Raw genomic sequence first — 17,127 nt, 5'->3', positions numbered from 1 at the left:
GCATGGTGGAAAAGCAATGTCTGACTTTCATTTGTTCATTATAATAGATTTTTAATTTATTATTACTTTTGTCAGATTCAAGTTATTTCTGTGACCATTGTGGGTTTTTCTTAATGTATATTAGATAATTGGGTATTAGAGGATATCCATATAGTAACAGTAAGAAGCATTCCTATGCCTATATAAACTCTATGTATACGTTATGAATATTAGCCTGTGGATGTTACTTGCATCTGAGAAGAAATAAAAGCTTGATTAATTCATGTATTAGGGATAATTAACATCAAATAATCTGACAGAATGCAGAAAAACTTGTGACCCTAAGATTCGTATCTGTAATTTACTTCTGGCCCACATTAGCCTAGGTCAGTCACCCATCATTAACCTCTGGACATATCCTCACTGCTCCATCTGACATTTCTAAAACATTATTGGCATCCGTTGGAGGCTAAAGACAGATATCCGGCATGTATGCATTTGTAATGCGACAAGAGAGCCCCTTTTTAGACCATGCAGTTATGGGCCTGTGTGTGATGTAGATGTTTTTTATGTTGTTTTCAATTTGGGCAGATGCCAGAGCCCCCCATGGTGTTTGCTCACTAGATGTCTGAACCAAGAAGAACTGACATAAGAAAGCTTTGAAGAACTTTTGAAAGGCAGACTTTTCATGTCTGGTCAGATTATTTTTCTTAATTAAATTTAAAAAATACTGACAGCCTTGTATCCTAATATATTATTGAGTAGCCATAGGCTACATTGTTTAGAGTAGGTGCTGGAGGAGGAATCTGACGCTGTAAACAAGAATTTAAGTCTTAATGTGAAAATATTCTAAAGAAAAATCATAAGATGCGGCGGTATAGTGAATTAAGAAGCTAACAAGTACTAATACCTAAAACCAATTTTTATTCAAACCATTTAAAAATTATTAAAGACAAATTACACAATTGTCTGCAGCCCCCAGATCCAATAATCAGATTGTGTTAATAGCGTGCAAAAAACCTCTGAATGGCCCTATTGTGCCCTTCCTGGCAGCGGAGGTTGGCACCCTAGCTTGTCGCAATATGGCACCCCCGCTCACCGTCGGCTCATCCTGGATGCAACCTGGCAATCCCTAATTAGATGTGGCATGCAACCAGTCAGTTACAAATATTCCAAAAAAAGGAATAATAGTGCCGCGGTTATCAAAAAAGGACAGAGGGGTGTGAAAAATCAGTGAACCCAAGGAGGGTATGTCCTTATACAATAATCATCCTTCTCCTCCTCAGAAGCCCAAATTAAACAAATACAATCACAATCAAAACCAAAAAAACAATAGAATACCCAGACATTTATTGAATGAATTCAAGGGTAGAGGTTGGGAAATGTAAAAGCCTGCACTGGCTCACCCTCCACTCTCCCTAACTGATTGTCCCCACCTTGCTGCGGAGGTTGGCACCCTAGATTAATACGCAAAGTGGCGCCGTTGCTCCCGTTGGCTCATCCTCACTAGCCCTTCACACTTACCCTTTTAGCTCTCAAACAGAAAGGTAGAAGGTAATGGGAGAAAATAAGGGAAACCACATGTGCAAGGGGTGTCAAAAAGTGGGTGTTAGAGACAATCAGTAAGCCCAGATCTCACAGTCATGCACTGGTGCGCTCAAGGGTTATAGTGCGGTGCCATAGTTCTTAGTGTCCATCCTGATCAGGAACAACAACAAGTGTAACACACAATAAATTCTATGGACAAATGTGCCAAATCGCTAGTCTCAATACCTTAACAAGCACGGGGTCACACCACCCCTATACCAGCAATAATCTGCTCAGTGATTTATGCACTTTAATAATAATAAATAATACAATTTGATTAATGTGGAAATATCTTGAATGTTCACCCTGATCTCGAAGAAACTTCATATAAGACTTTACATAGAACAACTAAATGTGAAAGTAGGGTGAACCTCCAGACATGAAGAACCCAGACATGTATATGTTGTTTTCTTACTTAACAATACTAATTAGCTCCTTGACTAGAAAAAAAATGCAATTCAAGACCACAGCTATATAAAAAAATAAGGCATTCGGACTAAAAAATCCAACCTTCTTCAAGGTCTTGTGCAGTGTAAAGCGAAAAACCATAAAATGAATGTTTCCTTTGTTGGTGTCCAAAAAGCAGCTTGGAAATGTGGGATTAGTCAATCAGCACTGTGGTTAAGCAAAATCTAAAATCACCAGGTAGTTCCTGAGATTTGTTTTTTACCTGAAATCTAGCTGCATGGATCTACTATTATCTATTTCTTCTCTTATACTGTACTTACAGAAGTTGCTTTTTTTCTCATCTAAAGAAACATTTTAAGATTCATTAATCATTTGTGCAATGTCCAAACTGCTTTTTTTAAGGTACCCCTATGCAAAATATCTCTTTAAATAGAAAAGAAGAGAACTTGAACTCCAGTGTCAACTATTGGAAGTAGCGATCCTAAAAGTCAATATCGACCCTTTAACGAGCCTTGCCATATGGCTTAAGATAAAAGCCAAAACCAGAATCTCAATTTGCAGACACATGTTTTGGGATGCTGAATCTCCTCAGTGCAAAGCATGAGTTCTGAGGTGGGGCAACACCCTGAAAAATGTGTCTGCAAATTGTGATTCTTGTTTGGCTTTTATCCTAAGTCATGTGGCAAGGCTCGTTAAAGGGTCGATATTGACTATTAGTATTGCTGCTTCTAGTAGATGGAGAGGGAAAGGGAGCCAATGGAAGACCAAATGAGAAGCTTCGACACAAGAACAAGTGACATGAATGAGGGTGGTGGATTTTTTATTTTTATCTTCTCTATTTTCTTGGGTCTGGAGAGAACTCAGCGTATAATAAATGGCTTTTGCCAGAAATTCAATTTGCATTGAATAAATTAGACGCAAATATAATTTCTCGGCCAATTCTAGTGAATGAAATTTCATCATATTCAATGATCTCTTTTAAATACAAATCATTCTGGAACTATAGTATAATTTTAAACGTTGTGATAAATATCACAAAATATTTTTTATATTCCTGGAAACATTATTACATTTATTTTTGTCTAAGAATTTAGATTTTTGGGGATGGCATTTGAGGGTGACTTCCCATATTAATCTACTGTCACAATTCACAAGGTGCTTCATGTGCCAGGTTCACTTTACACGTTTGGTCTTGACAGCTTTTTTGGAGACAAATTGATTGTACCTTCATTCTGAAACATTAGATCAAGTAGTGAAGAAAATATAAAGACAATGGTATAAACTTGAGATGATCTTGTCTCATCAGCTTGAGCTTCTCTGAATCGGTGTGTCAAGGAAACAAGAAAACTCTCTAGAAAAGTTTTCCTATATTGAATTTTGTGGTATCATGTAGTAAAAGAAATAGCAGTTCTTGGTCATAAGTCTAGTAAAAAGGTTTCTACAGTACTTCAATTATTTTGGTATTGACCTTTGATTTTAGAGCCAGAAACTTTTTTTTATTGCTGATATTAGGGTTAGGACAACGCTAAAATATTGAGATTATGATATACATTCTTTTTAATCCATGAATCATTACTTGACAATAGTGAAAACCACAAGAATCTGTCATTGAATGATTATCTGTCATCCCTATTGATAAGATCCATCAAATGTCAAGCTCTGTGCCTTTGCAGAAAAATATTGATTTTTCAGACAATAAACCTAAACCTGATATTTTTATTTCCTTTATTTTCTAGGGTGGAAAAGCTAAAAGTTAGAAGAAGATTGATTCATATCAAGCACTAAGATAATCTCATCTCAACACAGTCTTAACCTCAGATAAAAGATGCACTTTGGTTTATCTTGTCTGCAATATAAAACTTCCCTTTTTTTGTCAATTTAATTTTTCTTTTGAGATCTGATTTCTGGAGATCAAAAAAAAGCAAATGAGTAAAACGTCTGTCATGAAAATATATACCAGAAGAACATGCAATATTTCTCCATAATCATTACTCTAAATTATTGTATTTCATGAATGTTTAATCTCCGCCAACCACGGTGAAGACGTCTACAAGAATCTTCCATTTATGTAAGCTGGTCTGACGAAATATAGACCGATGACATATAATCAATAGAATTTGCTAGGTGGGCAGAGGATGTTGGATTTCCGTTCATTTCCTGGACTTAATTGCACATATATATTCATCATCGGTGAACTGTAACAGTTAAATATCTTGGAGTTACTACCATTGTCAAGAGTGGACAAATATTATCCGGTATGTACCTGTTCCTGGTGCTCAATCTCAACACCCTGTGGGTGGCAGTCTCCATAGCAATGCAACATGGACATTACGATATGTGTAAGACTCAGACTAAATCTGATGAAGGGATAGTATGGGAATATATGGCTTGTCAACCGGAATCTAAGGACATGACCGAATATCTGAAGATTAGGCTTGATCCTCCAAACAGTACCTGTGGAGACCCTCCAGAGCCCTTCTGTGCCATGGTAAGAAGCAAAAACTAAAATAAACTAATGAAGCAAAATAATATTCTTTATCTGGTTAGAGGTCTCAAGACCCATCATAAATGATCATTGAAACTTCTTTGAGGTGACCATCCCAAATTCAGGTAAAAATTGCCTTCTTCGGGATAGTCTTCACAAAGAAGAAGTCAATCCTTACAGAAGATAGGAGAATTGAGAATTCTGGTCTTGTTAGGGTTGGTCTTCTGAAACAGATGATAGGGAAATTGAATATCGTTCTAAGAACTTGTTAGGGTTGGTCTTCTCAAAAAGTGGTCTATTGGAAAAGACTCCTTTGATATAGGCGTCGGCAGAGACAGCATAATTTCTGAATTATATTTCGTAATGTGGATAATGGTGGTTTAGTTATGGAAAAATGGATATACAAAGAATTTTTAAGCTGCATTCAGTCTCCGAGAAAGGAAAGAATACTGCATGTCCTTGGAATTTTTAACAAGCAACATATAAAATATGTACCAATGGATTAGGAAGGTATTATGTGTAGAAACTGATACATTAGACTATGAATAAATTATAGCCAGAGTTTACTTTATGTGGGTTAATCATTATGAGCAGCAGTCAGAAAAACTATTATATAAGCAAAACCCAAAGCTGTAGGAGATACTGTGTCTTTATGAAGAGGCATACATTTTTAATTAAGGGAGAAGTTACGGAGAAGTGAACTAAATATCAGCAGACAACTGTTCAGTCCTGTTAGTAATCTTGTATATTCTGTATATGACTTAGCTGCTGTAGAAAACTATGCCGCAAATATAGTCGGGAAGTAAAATGGTCGGGATAAATGTAGGAGCTTATGTGCGAGAGTTAATGAATGGTTACTATTGAATAGTGCAAGTTACAATTCTTAGCAACTACATGTCCATAAAATATCTGACACTAATAAAAGTGTGTGAATGACAAACCAAGTGATTGTGTCTCACAGCGTAGTGGTAAAGCTTTGAAGGGATTGTGGCTGGATTCTCACTGCTGTGTAAACCTGTCCCAGGTAATTACCATGGGGGAAAGGTGTAGTGGTGTACTGAGAGAAACATTGGCAAATAGCTGATTTTGGGGGGAGTTAGCAGCACAACATGGCAGCTGTCTCTTATGACTACTAGAGTGTGACGCCTCTATGTCATCATTATGCCTTAATAGTGTCACGATTCCACCTATCGGTGTGTCTGGAAGCAATGAGTGACAGTTCAGCCATCCAATCTAGGACAGGGGCATGCTGATCTGTCAGTATTATGATGGACAGCTCAGTCGTCCAATCAGAGGCTTGGGCGTCCTGAGCTGTCAGTGTGTTGAGTGACAGTTCAGCCAACCACTCAGAGATGGGGCATGCCTTGGTCTCTTCCATGTGCCTGATGTGTGTGCTATTTGAGTGATTACCTGTCTATTTAGCTGGCTCTTTGCCTCCAATTAGTGCCAGTTGTAGCTTAGCTTAATTGTTTACGTTTGCTCTGTGCTCAGTGCTCCTGTAGTTAATCTTTGTTTCCTGACCTTGGACCTTGCCTTTGACTATCCATTTGTTTTGCCCTTTTGTCTTAATCTGCTACTTTCTCAGATTTCTGACTTCGGACTGAGACCTGACACCTTTGCCTTACCCCTATGCTCATGACGAGCCTTCTTGGTATCTGACCCCAGACCTTTTGACTACAGAACCTCACAGTTTATCTGTGAGTAGTGACTAGCATCACAATTAATACATTCATAGTATAATCCCTGTGCCTGCCTTAACGTGCAAGTCTGCAGTCACTAAATATGGCAGGCACATGACCGCAAGTATGCAATTTGCATACATGCGGTCATGTGTCCAGCCTCACTTAATCCATTGAGGCAGGGCTGACATGTCTAGTCATAATGTGGTCAGAAGTATACAGATTGTATACTTCTGGTCAAATGACCACCCACTCCTGGCGCCAGCATTGGAGAATCCTCACAGCATACTGTCATGTAGGGTGACTGCAGACTTGTACTTCAAGTCCAGACAACCCCTGTTTTTTGTCAACTTAAAGTGAATCTGTCAGCAGGTTTTGCAATGTAATATGGCAGCAGAATTATGTAGGGACAGAGATCCTGATTCCAACAATGTATCACTTATTTACAGGATGTAGCACTTGTAGTAGAATCACAATTTTCTCTGCTGCAGAACTAGCAGAGCTCAAATGCTGAGCCCTGTATAACCCCGCCCACACACCAGTAATTGGCAGCTTTCTGTGTACGTTATATATTGAAGGAAAGCTGCTAATCAGGGTTGCGGGTGGTTGGATCAGGAGGCATAAGACACCTAGACCTGTAGTGATAATCTCCTGCTAATAAAACACTGATTTTATTGAAACAGCAAAACACAGCCCAGTAAGTGACACATTGCTGGAATCATGTTCTCAGTCCCTACATTATGCTGCTCTAAGATTACCTATGAAAAACATACTGACAGATTCCATATAAGGCAGATGCTAACTGTGCTATACAACCAGCATCGCACTCTAACAGCAGCTACCGGAGCTAGCTCTGACTGCTGCTAAGCAATCACAATTCAAGTTGCCTAAGAGGACTAAAAAAATAAAATGAATGAATTTATTTAAAAAAAAAAAATAAATGTTTTAATAAAATGAAGAGTTAAAGACGTTCCAGAGGTTTTCGTAATAAAAGAAAAATTAAACAAAAACACGTATTTTGTATTGTGTCTGAACTGCAAAAAACAAAAACTGAAATGCCAGAAATGTGTTTTTTATGGTTATACTTCCTCCACATCTCCAAGCCACATATCAGTGGAGCGGTGGTTGATGATGTGCACGGCTGCTTCATTCATTCATTCATTCATTCATTCATTCATTCATTCATAAGGGAATGCCGAAGATCACCTATGTGCAGCACTTCGCTACCTCTGACTGTCCCATTAAGAATGAACGGAATGGGAATACGCAGGTTCGACTATTGCTCCATTCACACTGGTTCTCTGGATCGGTGGGAGTCCCAGCGATTAGAATGTTATCACCTATATATAAAGTCACCTATGGATAGGGATTAATTTCCAAAAATGCAGACACCCCTTTAAATATGGGTGTAAACAAGAATGTTTCCATTCGCTGATAACAAGCAGAGAAGTGACACAATGAATGTTTTCTATTTACATTATATAAATCGGGACACAACTTCCTTTGATGATTACTTTTTATCATTTCTCTACTAGGGCAGTATTTGTAGTATATGCAGAGTGTAAATGAATATAAAATAAATATGATTCTTAAGTATCTTCTTCTGCAATATATTCATCGTGTTGATAAAACTGCATGACTAACAGGAACTTTCATGCCATCTCCGGCACGTTTATTAGAGATCTGTGCGACAGGTATTTATTAGAAGTCATGTAATGAGTCGTTATTATGTGACAGAAGAAGATCGTCAATCAGATTAGGATAATGTATATGAAGAGGCGGCGGATGGTTCATCAGTCAATCATTTTCCTGACACCATCATCAGGATCCTGTGTCTCCGGGGCTGATTTTACCGAGCGGATAAAGGCTGCAGATTGTCCTCTGCTAATCCATACTGAGTGACCCTTTAACAGACAAAGCGCAGGACAGCCGTGTACTGTAATTGCTTTTAGAGAAGTACAGGGCGTCCTATTATTGTGGGGGCACCACATGGATCCCCCACATCATTCAAAGTGAATACCCTGTTTCTAATGACAGTATTTATATAGTTAAAGTAGTTACATTACATAAAAAACAACACTACAACAAAGCAAAAAGCAATTTTATCTAAGGATTCTTATCAAATAGTCAATACAGATAAATGTGCCCATTTATAAGCTGAAAACCAATTCTCACGTTTGTGAGCTGTGTGATTGTTACCATTCATAAATCTACATTCCAGGCAACAATCTATAAACTAAACACAGAAGCACAAACTTCTCCTGCCCTGGATTCCAAGCTGATAGCTTTATCTAGACTGATACATTGTAACAAACTGTCAGCTTAAAGGAGTTCTCTGGGAAAAAAATAACTGAAGGAGATGTAATTGTAAATACATTAATAGAAACCTCTAATTAGCAAATTATACAGTTGAAACCAGAAGTTTACATACACTGTATAAAAAGACACATATGCATGTTTTCCTCAATATCTGACATGAAATCGGAATAAACCTTTCCCATTTTCGGAAAATTAGGATTGCCATAATTATTAATATTTTCCAAATGGAAGAATAATGAGAGAGAGAAAATGTTTTAAGGCATTTTTTTGCTTACTGCAAAGTCAAAAGTCTATAAGTCATAAGCTAAGATTACTATGCCTTTAAACAATTCTGGACTGCCCATATGATGATGTCATGTGTTTGGAATCTTCTGAAAGGGTTTTTGGCAACATCTGAGTTAATTAGAGATACACCTGTGGATGTATTTTAATGCACACCTGAAACACACTGCTTCTTTGTATAGCATCATGGGAAAGTCTCAAGAAATCAGTCAATATATCAGGAAGAGAATTGTGGACTTGCACAAGTCTGACTCATCCTTGGGTTCAATTTCCAGATACCTGAAGGTGACTCGTTCATCTGTACAAACAATTATACACAAGTACAAACAAGATGGGAATGACCAGCCATCATACCACTCAGGAAGGAGATGGGTTTTGTGTCCCAGAAATGAAGGCACTTTGGTCCGACATGTGCTTTGTTGGTGACACTGTTGGGGATTTATTCAAAATTGAAGGCATACTGAACCAGCATGGCTACCACAGCATCTTGCAGCGGCATGCTATTCCATCCTCTTTGCATTTAGTTGGACCATAATTTATTTTTCAACAGGACAATAACCCCAAACACCCCTCCAGGCTGTGTAAGGGCTACCTGACCAAGAAGGAGAGTGATGGGGTGCTACGCCAGATGATCTGGCCTCCACAGTCACCAGACCGGAACCCAATCAAGATGGTTTGGGTTGAGCTGGACCGCAGAGTGAAGGCAAAAGGGCCAACAAGTGCTAAACATCTCTAGGAACTCCTTCAAGATTGTTGGAAAACCATTCCCGGTGACTACCTCTTGAAGCTCATCAAGAGAATGCCAAGAGTGTGCAAAGCAGTCATCAAAGCAAAAGGTGGCTACTTTGAAGAACCTAGAATATAAGACATAATTTCAGTTTCACTCTTTTTTGTTAAGTATATAATTCCATGTGTTAATTCATAGTTTTGATGCCTTCAGCGTGAATGTACATTTTTCATAGTCATGAAAATATAGAAAAATCTTTAAATGAGAAGGTGTGTCCAAACTTTTGGTCTGTACTGTAAGTAGGTCAGGAGGGTCTCTCAGCCTCTGAACATCACCCATTTCTACAAAACGAAAGCCTAAATCTATATTTTCCAAAATTGTTCCTGCCCCCATGACTTCCATAGGAGATTTAGCCACCTATAGTTGTTTGCAGGAAAGGAAATTATGTTTTTACTGGTCTGCCAATGGAGTCTCGGAATACTGGGCAACATGTATGAAAACCGGTACCAATGTAGACAACGCAATTGAAATCTGTCCATCGCGTTCATAACAAGTTGTGTCAACAAGGTGTGGAATTTGAAGCAGATCCTCTTCAAAATTCATGTCCAAAAAACTGAGTGAGAACATAGAGTTAACCATCCTGCCTCATCAGAAACCAAGTCAACCTTCATTTACACATCCACGCTGTTGTGCAGCTAAGATGCAGGTGCCAATTTTCTCTCCTGACATAGCGTGGATACGCTTGGTTAGTGAGCGCTCCTGTACTACAGCTGCTAACTCTGCACTATTCATCACTCGAACATCTGTACATTGTGTGCAGAGAAGTAACGAGGCGTCCGCACTGAGATAACTGGAAGCTAAAGTGCCACTTTCTGGGTGCTTTGTCTTGTGTTCAGTAGCTGTTAGTACTCAGGTGCCCGCAGGCATCCATTACATATGTTTATGTGCATTCTCGAAAGCTGGGGATCTTCTGCTCAAGATTTCTTTTTTTTTATTGCCAATCTGTGCCACACAACACATAGCCTTTGTGATAGCATTTTCTCCAGTAGCTGATGTTTTAAGAGCAGGTGTGAGTTTAATTAAGAACAAATGAAGGCTCCGTAGGTATATTGCAGATAGCGATCGTCCATCATAGAAAAGCTAAATGCGCGTTATGAATAAATTATAGTCAATCTGAATATTAATTTTGAAATATTCTTAAGTTTTGGAATATTAGTTCTACTGTATAAGAAACATACTCTGTATATCTTAGGGTTTTCATTATCTGCAGGAAAAGATTCTGTTAGGCTTTGTTCACATTAGAGCACCACTCCAGCATTTATCTTTATTGCAACACTGGAGTGGTTCTAGTGATCCAAGTTCCCTGCTCCTAGTCTTACACTTACCAGCCACCTTCTTCAGCTGTTCCTGGCGCCTCTCTGGTTGTTCACCAGCAGTTTGTGACCTGCCGGAACGTTCCACTATTTGCTGGAAGTCACAACTCAATATAAGTCTGTGAGAGCGAGAACGAGGACAGAACGAGGCTCTCATTGACTTACATTGAGAGCTTGTGACCGTTATCTCTGACTTTCAGTCAATCTGAAGTTGTGGTCACAAGTGGGTGACACAGGGCCGAATCGGCGCAGGGAAGAGCTGAAGACGACAGATGGTAAGTATCAGTCTAGGGTCAGGGAATTCATATTAGTAGAACCACTCCAGCTCTGACATGGAAAACAGCCTACTGCAGACTCAATTTTGTTCTCATACATTGGGCTATCATTTTTCCCTTAAAGAAATGCCTCTGTGCGGAAGGGAAGAAAAGCATGCTGGTAATTGGGTGAAATGGGGCATTTCAAGGGAGTTATTGAAGTTGGTGGTCTACATTGTTTTTAATGGCTGACTTTTGTCCTATGAGTTGAGAGTTATGCTAGATAAGTCCTTTGGTAATATGGCATGTGTTATGGATGCACTGTTCGTGGAAGCCTGGCAGCGGTTAATAGGACTTCCACAGATAGGCTTAGCATAAGCTACTCCACTTACCAGATCCCAAGGGTTTGCACTGCCCTTCACCCTTTAACCCCCGTACAGGGACCTGGACTTGCACAGGAACTCTAGGGCAGGGCCGTGGAGTCAGCTGCTGACTGGTAGAGCAAGCAGGAGGTAAGAGGAGTCATCAGAGAGGGTCAATACGAAGAGGTCACATCAGGGACAAAATCGGAAAGCAAGCTGGTGGTCAAAATACAAACTGAAGTCAGAGAATGGGATATACAAAATAGCGCACAAGAGCAATGGATAAAACTGACCAGGTTTAGATGTCTGATGGAGTATTTTATAGAATGGAACCCCATCCATGGCTCCCAGCAAAGAGACAAAATTACATACCAGCTCACTGCAGCAAAACACAGGTGGACAGGAAAGGGACAACTAGCCTCAATAATCTGAAAGCTAAACTGTCACAAGCTGCCGATGTCGCGCAGTATTTTTGATGTTAGTGCGGTGCGGTGACACCCAGCAACCAGGACATGAATTGCAGCCATATGTTCAGACATGGATGTGACAGCATGTATCAAAAGGTTGTCTATATAAAAGAACAGGGAGAGGTCGTTCCTGAAAACCTAGATTTTTACATTAATCTGTTCAGTTCTTTCCTATAAAATGCTTCCCATTGATTTACAGGATGTCCACGCTGACGGGTTCCCTTTAAATACAATTCTTATACTCAGTATTTCGCCCTCCTGAATGGAAATGATGATCTCCATGATCTCTACCGCGTCACATATTCTTACTGCTAATATGAGGCACATTTATTATGTAGATATACTGTCAAACACAAATGTGGAAATAGTTTGTAGATCGCATATGAAATATTTCCTGAAAACATTGTAATATTTTAGCAGAGATGCCATGTTGTTTGTTTAGTATTTTTGCAAACTGAGAGGCCCCTAATGCGTTTGTCCGACCCCTGGAGAATGGTCGTAATGTAACTAATCTGCAATATATCTGTCTCAGATATAAACTAATCTGAGCCTGACAGCCGAGACAGCTGGATATTCAATTACCAGTAATGACACTGTTCGGTGAGAGCAGGAGATACATTCTCTCCCTGTTCTGACACGTTGTCACGTTGCATTATATTAGCAAACCTGATATTGGTTGCAAAATAAAATCCTGCTGCATTATATATAATATGTATGGATTTGGGAGGATGTTATCCAAGTGCATTTTTCCTATCATTAGAAGAAGGGATTACTGTAAACATTTTTAGCCCTTCAGAGAACTAATACCACCTGCTATCATTAGTATATAGTTACTGGCTGGTGCGCACCACCCTGCAAGGCTCATTAGACTCATCAATTGGCTGCAGAATTTAGTTTCAGCATATATAAGTATAACTTAATGGTAAAGGTTATGCAAGCTGAATGAAATGTTTGGACCTAGGAGTTGGACATCGGTCAGATAACCAGTGACAAACTAACAGCCTCCTACCCACCATGCCCATACATTTATATAAAGAATGAAGTCAGAAGGGAGGTTCAACTTGTGGGCGCTTCCTCTTTAGATAGTTGTAACATCTGTGCCGGTTTCTGCTTCGGTCGCCAGGCGGCGCCGTACCTTTATTGTGGGTGATGCGTGACAGCATCAATCCTATTGTATTGCTGGGAGTCCAGACCCTGTGGGGTTATTCCTATTAGTTTGGGTTTCTTCTCGCTGTCAACAATGGGTAGGGCTGTTCTCTATATAAACCCCTGAGAGCCAGCTCCCACAATCAGGCAATGTTTGTGCTCCCTGGCTCTACCTGTGTTCTCTGAACCTGGTGTTTTTTCCTGTCATCCTGATTTATCCTGTTCCCTGACTTGGCTAGTTTTCTGACGTTTCTTCTGCCTGATGATTTTGTACCTCCTGGATCTGACCCGGCCACCTGACTGTTCTTCTTGCCAGCATGCACCACCTAACGATATCTGACTCCATGGTCCTAACCCAGTGACCCCTGTGTAAGACCATATCCTTGTATAGGGGTTACCCGGTGAAGGCCAGGGCAGCCTGTGAGATCTGGGAAATGGAGTAGCTGGTGCCAAGCCTGTTCAGGGCAGCCATTATGGAGCTGACAGTTGACCACGAACAGTGCACACGTCACAACGCTGATTTAATTCAGAGTGTCTTCTATCAACCTTGCCAGGAATGATAAATCCTCATATAGTTTCATAGTTTTAATTTTGAAAGAAGTCAAAAGTCAATTGAGTTCAAACTATATCCTAACATGTAGATCTAGAAGAACTGAAGAACCCCATAAGGCAAGTGATAATTGCCCCATATTAGTGGAAAAACTTATTTCTGACTCCACACTCGGCAATCAGACTTGTTTTTGGATCAATGTCCCTTCACAGAATCTAGTACGAATAACCTGTAATATTATTTTATGAAAGGCGCCCAGGCTCTCCTTGAACTTCTATTGAAACTTAAATTGACTACTACAACATGTCGTGTCAGAAACTTCAATAGATAAAGCATAATATCTTCAGTTTTGAATGTTGAGTATAAACATATTGTAAAAGAGAAACATCATAAAATGAGACACAGAGCCTACGCGTTTTGAGCGGCTAACCCGCTCTTAATCAAGGTCATGCCAAGATCAAGAGAAAGTTAACTGCTCGAAATGCATAAGCTCTGTACCTCATTTTATGATGTTACTCTCTTACAACATGTGTTCAATAAAGAAGATTTCATGCATTATCCATGTGGCTGTACTAAAGATGCATTTTTGAATTCTCATTGGAATACTATACAGGAGCTTGGTTCCTGCATTGGATTAAGCCTATCGACACCTTGTGAGCTGGTATACTTTTTGCTTTTCAGAAATTTTCATAGTTTTAATACATATACAGTAAGAGTGCTTTCACATTGCCATCTGGGACATGCTTAGTGGTCCCATCGGGGCTTACGCCCAAACCCCTCTCAAAATGGGATTCAGACGTATGCATCAACAGGGCCATAGACTGTAATAGTGCCAGCAGAGAGAACGTGCTCCTTGATAAGCATTATTTTTGGGACTATACGCCTACTGTATGTGGACACTCAGATGCAGCCTACTACATCTGAGTGTTCGCCCCCAGTACGCATACACGCTCGAAAATGATGCACGGAAGAGCGCAGGTTCATTCTGCCGGCACCATAAGTCTATGGCCCTGTCGGCACATACATCCAAATTCCATTTTGCTAGTGAGTTTGGACCCAAGCCCTGATGGGACCCACTAAACATACTGTGAAAGCCCCCTAAAAAAATCAGCATCTGTGATGATGTTTAAACGTTCTTTCCTCTAGACGTGGAAGATGCCCCTTTGTCAATGTTGTAACCCTACTTGAAAAAGATCATTATACAGATCTCTTCATATATTTGTACATTGTTATAAGATTGCCAAATCTTGGGCAGGAGAGATAAGAGTGACCGGTCAGTAACTGACTGTAGGCAGGCTGTGGGCAGGGAAATAAGGATCGAGGCTGGTGGGCTGTAAGAGAAATGCCAACCCCACTGCCCCTTGGGGTTCGTTTGCAAAAATAAGTCATTGATAGATTTATTGATAGATTTTTCCAAACAAGGGTTTCTAAAGCAAGGTATGGAAATAATAAACAATACAGCGGCTTTACATGGATGACGTTACATTAACATAGATTAGTTTGGGGTGTAAAAAGCTGCTGACGTGTTCCCTTTGAAGAGAGAGCTTTTAAATAATGACTTCTGGATATTTAAGTTTTAACACATTCTTTTTGGAAATTAATAAAATCCTGTTGTATCTTCCAATAGGCAAATAGAGAAAAACCTTATGTAAAAATAGGAAGTATTGTATACACCGGGCTCTCCAATGTTCTCCAGATCCATGCTGGAGTATACTTTTCCCAGTGTAAAATATTAACGTGTGGGTGAGTAACACATCGTAATAACTCAAGAAATGTCAAACTGGGAAAATTATAGGTGTATTAAAGCAAAACATCACTCACCTTGGATATGAATGAAAATGTAAAGTAGCTACATTTAACTTCATGTGGTGGTGACCACAATCTAATACTTCGCATACAGCTACATTATTCAGATCGCTATTGAAGTAAAGCCTAATGATTAAGCTAATGGGCGGTTAAAGTGTTTCATACTTTGAGAAGTGCTACTTTCTTTCTAGTTAATTACCCCTTGTGGCATTGATAGATAATACCGAGATGTTGACTCGTTGGGTTTTGTGTGGTGAATAGAATTAAACACCGCTCTTCTCTATTGTGGAGAGAGAAGGACATCAATATTCAGCGCATTCACTACCTGTCTCAGATAAAGTTTAATGCAGTTGTTGCCGAGTGAAGTTATCTGAATTAATAAATAGGTACATACAATGCCGCGTATCAGCAGCGGAGTGTAGAGCCTTCCCTCTGCGAACACATTGCCACTTTATTCTAGAAATGTATTATACACTTCTCCTGAAAACCCTGAATCTAGTAATACATATATCATACAATGGAGGTCATTTATAAAAGATCTGCCTCCTTTATTACCATTGTATGTTAATTACCAGTTGAAAATTTCTGCAGTTGGTTGTTACAAGAAGATCACCAATTAAAGAAAAAACTAAAATCTTGAAACATAAAGGAGTCATATTTATCAGCGCAGTTAGGGCTCATTCGGACGTCCAATTTTGCATACGAATACTATCCTTGATAGCATTGGGGCTGTCTTTGGGGCCATTAGCACTCGTACCTGTGATAGTCTATGGAGAGGTCCACGGAAAATTGTCCAGACATGTTCGATTAAAATCCAACAGATCAAAATCGTCAATGTAACTGTAATGCTGCTGCAGTGCAGTATAGCGCAACCTCCAACAGGGGGTGCTGGAGAGGGAAGAGAGGTTGCACACACAGTGTAACACCACTGGGCAGCAGCACAAGCGCCTCCAAGTGGCAAAAGAGTGGTCAGACGAGCCGAGTCAGAAACCATCAGAACAAGAAGTACCTGTGTTCACAGCGATACACGTGGTCAAATACAAGCCAAAAGTCAGAGCCAGATGGGAGCAGATATAACCGAGGAGAGAGACAATAAAACATGTCAGAAGCCAAGCCAGGTCACAAACCAAGGAGTTCAAGAACAGGGAGCAAACACTAAGTCAAAGCGGGAAGGCAGGAAAGGGAAGTCACGGGAACAGAGTACACGGGCAGAGGACAAACAAGGTATCAAGAGGTCAGCTGCTCTAGCCTGGAAGCATGAACTATCACTGACATTGATCTTCAGGCCACAGCAAACTGAAATAGCCACACAGCACCCACAATGAGGCAGAGAAGGTTAACCCCTGCATGACCAGACCGGAGAGAAAATAACAAGAAACAAACCCTGGCCTGGATCATGTCAGAAACTCAATGAGTCTATGAAAAAAATCGGATGACATCCAAGGGTGGTCTGATTTTCCTGGACTGTCAGAATGGAGAAAGTGGTGAATTTTTCAAAAATTTCTCCATGTACAAGAAAATGAAATGACACTCATGCCACACTCTGATCAAACTATCAGAGACTGATGAGAATAATCTGTCTGTTTTTCAGTATGTGGAAAAATCAGACGTCTGAATGAGCCCTTACACTTGTTTTGTGGCATAGTTAAGGCTGATTCAAACATCCGTTTTTCTTGTGCCAATGCTATTCGTAGGTTTCGCGG

General features: G+C 39.8%; 1 protein-coding gene across 7 annotated transcripts in view; it reads left to right on the top strand.

The window, feature by feature from the left end:
- Positions 1–17,127, top strand: part of NTNG1 (netrin G1) — a 447,853-nt gene that overhangs the window by 15,162 nt on the left and 415,564 nt on the right. For all 7 annotated transcript variants that reach the window (XM_077277363.1, XM_077277361.1, XM_077277358.1 and 4 more), the window contains exon 2: positions 3,711–4,462. In XM_077277363.1, coding sequence (XP_077133478.1) covers positions 4,232–4,462 — 231 coding nt within the window. In that variant the 5' untranslated portion in view covers positions 3,711–4,231. The remainder of the gene's footprint in view (positions 1–3,710; positions 4,463–17,127) is intronic.

Source organism: Ranitomeya variabilis, chromosome 8, assembly GCF_051348905.1.
Source record: "Ranitomeya variabilis isolate aRanVar5 chromosome 8, aRanVar5.hap1, whole genome shotgun sequence".
NCBI lineage: Eukaryota > Metazoa > Chordata > Amphibia > Anura > Dendrobatidae > Ranitomeya > Ranitomeya variabilis.
Note: the sequence above shows the minus strand (reverse complement) of the source record. Positions and strands in the feature narration are given on the sequence as shown.